Raw genomic sequence first — 10,706 nt, forward strand, 5'->3', positions numbered from 1 at the left:
TCTTGTTCCTGAGTACACTGCAGGACCACCAGAACGTAGTCAGACATCCTCTGAAAGTGAAGAACTGAAGACGAAGTGTGGGCACCTCGTAAGAAAAACTGATCAGTACAAAAAACAAATTAAAACTCTTCAGCAGTCTAAGCGACGACTTAAGAAGGAAGTGGCTTCTTTGAGTGCTATCATTAAGGTACTGAAGGACAAGCATCTTGTGGATGAAAGTTCAATAAATATACTAGAAAGCATACCTGGAATGCAGAGAGGCTTGCTGCAGCGACAAACTGCGAAAGCTGGGGCACAGGCTGTACCTAGGTCATACAGCCCAGAACTGCGCTCCTTTGCCTTAACACTGCATTTTTATTCCCACAGGGCGTATAATTATGTTAGGCGCTGTTTTAATACATGTTTGCCACACCCCAGAACATTAACAAAGTGGTACCAGTGTGTGGGTGGAGCACCTGGCTTCACATCCGAGGCGTTTAAGGTAATTACGGCAGAAGCTTGTCACCATGAAACAAAGTTTCCAACTATATGTAGCTTGGTAGTTGATGAAATTGCCATCAGGCAACATGTAGAATTTGATGGTACATGCTATTACGGTTATGTTGACATGGGGTCATCTGTAGACACAGATAATTTGCCCATTGCCAAAGAAGCATTTGTGCTCATGCTTGTGGCTATTAATGCTTCTTGGAAGCTCCCAGTTGGGTATTTCCTGACTGCTGGTATAACTGGTGAGCAAAAAGCAGAGATAGTGAAACAGTGCATTGATCTTGCCAATTCAAGTGGTGTGAAAGTTGTTTCGCTCACATGTGATGGTTCAGCTAGCAATTTGTCAATGGCTAGATGTTTAGGCTGCAATCTCAATTGTGAAACTTTGAAAAGTACTTTTTCAGTTGAAGGGAATGATCATGAAATGTCATTTTTTCTAGACCCTCCACATATGTTGAAACTTGTGCACAATGCTTTAGGAGATAAAAAATTTCTTTGGGATGAGCAAGGTGGTGTCATTTCTTGGCACTTTTTGGAACGGTTACATGAATTACAGGTCAAGGAAGGGCTCCACACAGGCAACAAGATCATTGCCAGTCACCTAAATTTTTTTAAAAAATAAAATGAAGGTGAAACTGGCTACTCAGGTGCTTAGCAATTCTGTGGCAGATGCCATACAGTACTGTTGTGATATGAAACTCCCAGGTTTTGAACAGGCATCTGCAACAGTAAAGTTTATACGCATTTTCAACTGTCTCTTTGATGTCTGCAATTCCAGAACACTTTTACAAAGTGGTTTCAAGCAGGCATTAAATACAGCAAATTTTAGTGCTGTAGAGGGATTTCTTTTAAAGGCACAGAGGTACATCAAGGAACTCACTGTTGGTCCAAATCCTCAAGCAATGAGAGTTGTTGACTCAAATAGAAACACAGGGTTCCTTGAATTCCTGGTGTGTATATCCAGTGTTTTACACATGTATAGCAAAGTAGTGGGGACACAAACTCATGCTCCTCTATTGAAGTTTCTGCCTCTTTACAAATGTTCTCACAAGGGAACCTCCCCATCGCACCCCCCTCAGATTTAGTTAGAAGTTGGCACAGTGGATAGGCCTTGAAAAACTGAACACACATCAATCGAGAAAACAGGAAGAAGTTGTATGGAACTATGAAAAAATAAACAAAATATACAAACTGAGTAGTCCATGTGCAAGATAGGCAACATTAAGGGAGTTGAGGGGTCAGGAGCACCTTGGCCCGGTGGTTAGCATGAGAAACTACGGAATGAGAGGTCCTTGGTTCGAGACTTGTGAAAACTGTAATTTTTTATTTTCAGTCTGTGACAAACTCTTACGTTTTCATCGCTTTTTGGGAGTGATTACCACATCCACAAGAAAACCTAAATCGGGCAAGGTAGAAGAATCTTTTTACCCATTGGCTAAGTGTACAAGTTAGGTGGGTCGACAACATATTCCTGTCATGTGACGCACATGCTGTCACCAGTGTCGTATAGAATATATCAGACGTGTTTTCCTGTGGAGGAATCAGTTGACTTATGACCTAGCGATCAAATGTTTCCGGTTCCCATTGGAGAGGCACGTCCTTTCGTCTACTAATCACACGGTTTTGCGGTGCAGTCGCAAAACACAGACACTAACCTTATTGCAATGAACAGACACGTCAATCAAAGAACGGGCAGTTCATAACTTTTCGAAAATAAAGAAATTAAAATTTTCACACCAGGGAGGACTTGAACCAAAGACCTCTTGTTTCACAGCTGCTCACGCTAACCACGGGACCACCGCGCTGCCGATCTTACACTATCCTTGATATGTTCCACATGGACTACTCAGTGTGTATATTTTGCTTATTTTTTCATACTTCCACATAACTTCTTCCTGTTTTCTCGACTGATCTGTGTTCAGTTTTTCAAGGCCTATCCACTGTGCCAACTTATAACTAAGTCTGAGGGGGGTGCGATGGGGAGGTTCCCTTGTCAGGACCACTTGGAAATGTTTTTTAGTGCCATCCGAAGTCGTGGTGGTTGGAATAACAACCCTACTGCTCGCCAGTTTGTTGCAGCATACAAGAGGCTACTAATTCATAGTGAGATCCGTTGGATCAGAAAGAGGGAATTGTATAACTTTGGAAGATATTCCCATTCTTACTTTCAGCAGTTCCAATGTTGAAGATCACATAAATAACACTTCGGAACGGTGGCAGTTACTAAGCACGGAAAATAGTGCAGCGACAACTGACAACGACCTCGATTACTTTGCTACTGGAATTTCTCTCTCTGAAGTGGCAGTCCATATTGTAGTATATATAGCTGGATTTGTGGTGCGTCACTTAGAGAAAACCTTAAAATGTGAACCATGTTTATCCGTGTTGAGAGGGGATGGTAGCCATGTTGCTTATTCTCTCATTCATAGAAAGAGTAGGGGATGGTTGGTTTTACCATCGAATGGTGTTGTTGGTGTGTGTGTGTGTGTGTGTGTGTGTGTGTGTGTGTGTGTGTGTGTGTGTGTGTGTGTGTGTGTGCGCAGAAAAAGTGTTCAGGTGCTATACTACAGGTAATTCTAAAGTTCCTTTGAAAAATCAGCTTTCCAAATGTGTGTCTTAGGTGCTTAGTGAATTCATATTCAAGCCAGTGTTTAAGGAGTCAGCAGACCACATGAAAAATCAGCATACCTTGGACAATCATATGATACTGCTGATTAAAGCAATTGCCACACGATACCTCCTGACACGGCAAAAACATGCAGCCAAGAGAATAAGTGATGCATTGCATGAAAATAAAATCAGGACAACGTATACAAAACTGGTACTCTTTAAAGGTCAGTAACTGATATTTGTACAGAGAGGTCTAGTGTGTGAGGCATCTTGTATAAAACACTCATTGTATTGAGGCCAACTGGGAATGTAACCTTATTGTAATTAATAAATGATGAACATTCTTCCTTTTCCGTTATGTCTATGTTGTTATAACCAGCTACAAAATGTTTGTGATATCTGTATCTTAAAACTATTAGTACTAGCATATTCACTGTATCTATGAAAATTTGTTCCTGATGTGTGATGGAGTCAGACAATTATAATTTTATGCGTGTGTGTAATACCTTTGAAATATATCTTCCTCAAACCAACATTTGGAACTACATTACATGCAGAGTGTTTCCAAATGATTGATACTCCACCATACCAGTATGCAGTACTGGTTCTGCAATAGCTTGTGATCTGTGTGCTTCCAAATGGGACATACATTTCTTTTTGAAATATTTAGCCATTGTTTGGCAGAGTATGCTGTAGTATGTTCCAGCCAGTGTTGTTAATTAAGTTTCCACAAGTGACAACATATTAATAAGAAATAGAATTGCCTCATTTTTGGCACATTGAAATACATTCCCATCATTGTGTGGTATGTTCTGGTTTTTGCTTGTGTGTCATTACAAATTATATTTTTTTGTGATCTAGTCCAACAGTGATTTACTCTCAAAAAATGAGATAGTAGTGTTCGCAGGTGGGTGTCATTGGTTTTTCACTACTTCATTGGGCACTAAATTTTCTAGCAGTCTCTCCCCTAATCCATTGAAATGTAACCCATGTGTTTTACAGAAACTACAGCCCCCAACGTTTATATCTGTAGTAAGACATATTTTATAAATGATTGCATATTTTCTTATGTTTGTTTGCTTGACTACTTTCCTGGTTTATGCAAGACCACTGCGATAAATCATATGTATGTGGAATGGTAAATAGTATTACATTTGTATCAGTCAGGAGACTGAGACATTTCTTTCATTCTCAACAAGCAATGATGTGGACTTTGTTACAATTTCATATAATTTTTTTTATTTTTTTTACATAGAACTGTGTTATTTTTAAATTCCACAATCTTGTGAAAAAGGCAGTTAACTGAAGAGTCACATTGTAATAATTTTTCTGTATACCTGTAACAAGCAGATCAACAAAGTGGATAACAACAGATCAAGAAAAGCTTTTTTGCTGGAATAAAATTCTGAATATAGTACCTAATATTTATGCTTTATTTCATTCCCAGTTCCCACACTTTTTATGAATGAGTACGGAATATATAGCCTATATTTTTATTAGGACAATGATTTCAGAAGCAAATCCTAGTTTCAATGTTAGTAAAACTTTCTCATTGGCAAGCAATGAAGCTTCTGCTTATTGATTGAGACATTCCACACTTCTCAAACTATGATGTAAAGTTTTGCTCCATGATCTGCCTCACTCCCTTCATTTTATTTTGTACCACAAAATACCTGTCATCTTGACAAGAAAGGCTTGCATTTAAAAGAATGAAAGTTATAAAATAGGGAATGACATAAACAAAGCTCAATGAAGAATGGTTTATGCCTAAGCTACCTAAAAACACCGGGACATTGTTGCCCTGTTAATAAATCTCTTCCATACCAAAATAAGAAATTGGAACCTAAGGTAAGTAAGCAATAAGTAGAACTCCTTACTAATATTAAAATGAGTCCCATAGCAGATGAAAATTGGAACACTGTTATACTGCCTTGGCTAACAGGCATGTCATGTAAGTGCTGCTGCTGCATTTGATTTATTAGTTACTAAAAAAAGTGCCCTAGTCTCATATTAGAGCTGCTGCATATCACTTAAGAGAAGAAATGTGGGTATGTATTGAAATGTGTATGAACTGTATGGCAAAGAGTTTTGTTTTCTTCCTCAGGGTCAATGTTATGCAAACTGAAAGTACCTGTTTTGTGTATAACAAACACCTAATTTATATTTCTTGGGATTCTCCGCAGTTATATTCCACTTGACAACAGAATGAAGTTGTGCACAATGTGACAGGTTGTTGGCTAAACATTAACTCACATTGAGTTATTTTATCAGACTTATTTATCTGCTGCTTCATTGTTTAAATAATTAACAACAAAGACAGATAATTTGGTTACCTCTTCAGATATAGGTGGTGGTCAGAACCTAAATCAGTCTGTTACACATAAGTAAATAGCTGCTCAATACATCATTCTGAACTCAAACAACTGAAAAGTTTTGGTTTGTATGTCACGAAAATCGTAAAAGACATCACTTTTCGTAAATCTGGCATTGCTTCGTCCAATCAGATGATCTTAAGAATAAGTAAGGAAAGAACCCTAGTTTGCGATACACATTGATTACTGAATTAACAAAATTATATCCTTTACATTGAAGACTAGCTATTCGTAATATTACATTACAAACTATTTTTAATCAGAAGAAACCCGGAATTTCGACTTTACGAGATTTTATTTTAAAGAAAAACTTTGAAACAACCAATCTGATGACGTTACATGCGTATATGGTGCAATTAGCGACTTTAATACACGCAGCGCTATAGCACACTGGCAATGTTTTGGTCAGAGTGTCATGGCAGCGAGCCACGCCCCCATGGCTTCAAAACGTAGTACGGCTGGGATACGTAGCGCCATCTCCCCTTATTCTTACCTCCATGTGTGTTTCCGTATAATAACGTGGCCTTTGCACTTCTACTATATTGGTGTTCTGTGCTTCAATACGAAAAAATATGGCGCGAAAATCTCTTGTGTTTATTTTTAAATACACGAATCTTTGAATGTGGGCCGCATAGTGCAGTAATAAAGGTTTTTGAGATCTTGCAGAGTAATATATAAAAGAAATGTCAATCAAAAACAAACATTAACTACTCGTAGCTGCAGTTTACATTGTGAAAATTTTCGTAAATTACGACGTCAACATCTGACATTGCATGCATATATAATTGATTTTTACGTTTCCACATAGCCTAAAGCACATTATGTCCACTCGCATGATCGAAAGTGGAATAGTAGGTTACACAAATAAATAACTACAAAGCTAATGGATAACCAAGAGGTCATTTACAAAAGAAATCTGTGCTACAAACCAAGGATGTACTGTAAAGTCTACAAAATCCGATTTATTTTTTTTCTGTTTATTGTTATTTATGGATATTCACTCATCTGAAATTGAACTTCTGCACAGTTCAAATAAATTTATGAAACACACAAAATACTACTTTACATCAACTGAAAAACAAATTGGGAGCAGAGCAGGTAGACACTCCATGAATGTAGCCAAAATGTTTTTGCCAATGAGACATACAAAGAAAATGAACTGCAACACATTTTTTTTCTTTTTTCCCCAGCTTGGCTGTTATTTTGGCAACACCCATCATGTTTAAATAATGAAAGAAGACGCTGATACAACATTTATTTTTAACATTTTTATTTATTTACTTCCTCTTTGACAACTTTGTTTGGTACACTACTGAAAATTAACACAAATTCCCCTTGACAGCACTTTATTCATTATACTTTTAGAATCCAATCATCACATCTAGAAAGTGTTAAGTTATGTGCCTGCTGAATTACCAGATTTTGTCACAAGTCAAAGGCATGCTTTTGATACAAGAACATTTGTGTATGTATAGGGAGCTTACCCTCATTGTACACATAATAAACAAAATACAAGGTCTTTTAACATGATTTGAACTTCTTTTTAAGTTGTTGCGTACACAATTTCCTCTTGTTTGTAAATTTCTTTTCTTTCACATACTTGTATATTATAAATTGAATACTTGTCTTCAGAAGTCTCTCTTCAATGACATGTTTATTACAAATTGTTGTATGAGATAGAACAAATTTTTTTTTTTTTAATTATCATGTAGTTTTGTTGTGTGACCATGACTATTTAGATACTCATACAGCTGATCATGGAGTGCCCTTAGGAAAATCATGACTCTTTCATTTGCACATTTCAAATGAGAATGCTCCTCACTATTCTCTTTAAATGAGGTAAACAAATGATTTTCAGTCACAACAGAGGAGTAGAAACTGGTATTACATGTTTCACAATCATCTGGTACATCTATGGCTTTTAGTACATAGCGTGCTACATAGGCTAAGGATTGTCGATCTTCTACAGACTTGATGATACCATCTGAGTAAGAATAAATTTGCTCAGGTGTATCAGTGTCTTTCATCTCACATTCACTTAAATGTTCACTCCTACCACTAGCTGCCAAAAAGTGACACAAACTGCTCAAGTGAGTGTAATCATCATTTTCACAGTTACTTACACTCATGGCTTTGAAAGGCAAAGTCATATGATTGACAACACAAGTCTTCAGAGCTTGTACAAACTGAAAACAAGTTGGGTTTGTATTAGCAATACCATGTTGTCTTATACAACAAAAGAAATTTTCTAAAGCATCTTGATTGAACACCATTAATTTTAAGTACTTAAAGCCAACCACTTTCAAGGTCTTCCACAAGAAAATAATAGACTGTAATGTAATCTGCCAACCTTTTATGAAGCTAAATATATAAGTCTTGTTTCTTCCCGTTTTTAAATCCATTATTTGCCAGCTGCCTATTTCCCTCAACATGCTATACCACATTTCTAAATGTGGCAAATTTTCTGATAAAGCACACCTAAATTGTTTTCCATCCCTGGGATATTGCTCATTACTATTGAGTGAATCAAAGAGATTATCTACCTTTTCCACAAACTCAGCTGTGTGTATAGCTTCAGATGGTAATGTGTGAGTAGACACACATGTTTCAATTGCAGCTGCAACAGTATGGCTCATTTGTGCAGCAGCAACTTTTACTTTCATTTTGACATGGGAATCAGAAAAGTTAAAGTGTTCTGCTTTTAATTTGGATAGAGTTTTGAACTGGTTTTTTTTTTTTTTTTTTTTTTTTATCCAAAAGGACACTGTACTGATGTACTCAAACTTTGCTGCTTTGTGAGGTTCAAATTGAATTTTATTATCTATCAAAGCATTTCAAGTGTTTTTGAGCAGATGTGGTACATCATAAATGGTAACAATTGGTTGATTATTGACGACAAAATGAAATATACTGGGCTTCAACAAATTTGCTTCACACAGTTGCTGAAGGGCCTTTTGGTTTGTTGCATTCTGGTCACATACAGTACAAACCACTTTGAACCCAATATTCTGGAGTTCACTTATGATATGAACAATGAGTGATTTCAAATGGGTGTAGTGGAAAGTGGTTGCAGTAAAGTATTATACTAGAACCTGTTTCCAAGTTCTGTGAATGCCTTTCAGCATGAAAACCAATGCTTGACTAGCAGCTACAGGTGAACGTCCTAAATGACCCAAGTCCTGATACCCATAGATTAGCTGTTTGTGTGCATCATAGTACATACCATCATCCAGAGACATTTCATCAAAAAGTAGAGCACAATATTTGTCATTTTCGTGCATATTACTTACTTCCCTTGCTAAATTTTCAATTTATTCCTCTCATTCTGTAGCTGTTTTTTCAATTTACACACTCTAGAAACTGTAATTCTATGCAATTTATACATTTTGTGTTTTCTTGGAGTTAAATCACGTTTAGAAACGCCAGATCCCATTACACCTGGACTACTTGCAACATCATAAACAGGTGAGGATAAAAAGCTGTACTCACCATCATCTGTGCTCTGTAAAGGGGGACTGCTTCGTTGTATTACTGTAGATTTTGCATTGTGACCTGACTCTTGCACGCTTATATTTGCACCCGATGTGGTGAAACCGCCGCCAGCACCACCACCACCACCAGCACCACCACCACCACCACCACCAGTGTAACACAGATGGGTGGGGGGAGGATGATACAACACCAATTCCATGTGCTTTGGTATAACACCAGGATTTAGCCTGTGTCTGGTAAAGTTCACAAAATCTGCTTCATAAAAATGATCCTCACACACATAATAACAACTACAGTTGACACCTTCATCTATATTACAGATCAATTTCCACTTCTTTAAAGTCTCACGTTTTGATGCAGCTGGAAATTTATAGAAATGTTTATTCTTGTGTTTGGAATTTATTTTTACATAATAACTACTCCTGCATTCAGGAAACTTGCACGCGTATTTCAATTTCAATCTCAAACTGGATTCTTCTCTTCCTGTGTGATCCATCCTCATGTGTCTGAAATGTTATTCAAACCAAAAATTTGGAACGAGAAAAAAGATCAGGTATGGTTTACGTCGATTAATGTTAAAGAAAACTCAATGTGAAATTAATTTCACTATCAAAAATCATATTAGCTTATGTCTAAATGCAGCTAACCTCTACTGAAGTATTGACAACTGCTATCATGGCTTGCAATCTGATGTGTTATTACCACAAAATAGCGAAAAAACGAAACAAATCCTCATTTCTACTTCGGATATGCACATCACTCTATATATAACTGCGTGAGCGTAGTTGCACTATATTCTATATTCAACACTACTTCGTTAAACAGTGCTATCAGGCGGTAGAAACACTGCTTATTGTACCATTTCAGTATATTTCAGCATCTAGATACCATGGTAGATACCAAATTCAACTGTACATTATCAGTAACAGTTACAGCTGTAAATCTGTATTACATTGTGTTGAGCATTAAAGTGCGAGAAGATTTCTACTGCATTGGATATTGCCACAATAATACGTGGCAATGTCCAACTGCTTGAAGGACCTCCTTTGTGTGACTTCGAAACAAATGTCTTATTGTGTGAGAACACAATCTTTGTCGATACAACAGCAACAAACACTTTTTACCTGGATAGAGTGTTATATACTGTACAGAATATTTACTGTCGAAAACGGGAAATAGAACACGCTCAAGGCATTACGAATCAGTTGTAACACATCCAATATTTGGTATGTAGTAAACGGCACAATAAATGATACTTATTATGTCACTAAGAGTACTTCGTGGCAAAAAGGAAGATAAATCAAAGCCAGAATTACATTCCATTACAGCATTCGGAAAGTTGAATACAAACTATGTCAAAAGCTGCTAGCATGGGATTCTCTATGAAATAAAAGGAAATATTAACAGAAATAAGAAATATACTTACCCTTTAAGTAATCTGAGCAACGGAAATTGTATTTCCTTGCAGGAACAAATATACTAGAGTCCACAGAACGTAATGTGATGATACAACCTCGTGTTTTATATGAAACAAAAGTAAAAACTGAATCATCACACCATCAAATATTACGAATGCATTCGAAAATTAAGCAGAATAATAGCAACATACTTACACTGCAATTTAAACGAAAAATCACGATCAAGTTGCTACGATGCCAAAACAATTATGGAAGACTACGTCATCCAATAGGAACACGAGACTATAGGTCCGTTTGAGCAGTTACCACTTACCAGAATGCGCCA

General features: G+C 36.9%; 1 protein-coding gene across 2 annotated transcripts; it reads right to left on the bottom strand.

Moving 5' to 3' along the window:
- Nucleotides 1–6,762: 6,762 nt before the first annotated feature.
- On the bottom strand, nt 6,763–10,607 carry LOC126469869 (uncharacterized). 2 transcript variants are annotated; one of them, XM_050097199.1, is made up of 3 exons: nt 10,573–10,607; nt 10,390–10,476; nt 6,763–9,469 (listed from the first exon to the last, which is right to left on the bottom strand). In XM_050097199.1, exon 3 carries the CDS (start codon nt 8,132–8,134, stop codon nt 7,169–7,171), a length of 966 nt encoding a protein of 321 aa, XP_049953156.1. In that variant the 5' UTR covers nt 8,135–9,469; nt 10,390–10,476; nt 10,573–10,607; the 3' UTR covers nt 6,763–7,168. The 2 variants fall into 2 exon arrangements, with proteins under 2 accessions (XP_049953156.1, XP_049953147.1); XM_050097190.1 differs by lacking the exon at nt 10,573–10,607 and having other exon boundaries at nt 10,390–10,563.
- Between the last annotated feature and the right edge of the window lie 99 nt (nt 10,608–10,706).

Source organism: Schistocerca serialis, chromosome 1, assembly GCF_023864345.2.
Source record: "Schistocerca serialis cubense isolate TAMUIC-IGC-003099 chromosome 1, iqSchSeri2.2, whole genome shotgun sequence".
In the NCBI taxonomy this organism is placed as follows: domain Eukaryota; kingdom Metazoa; phylum Arthropoda; class Insecta; order Orthoptera; family Acrididae; genus Schistocerca; species Schistocerca serialis.

Excerpts from the sequence above, each read along its gene's own strand:
- LOC126469869 (XM_050097199.1), bottom strand. The coding sequence starts at position 8,134 with ATGAAAGTAAAAGTTGCTGCTGCACAAATGAGCCATACTGTTGCAGCT.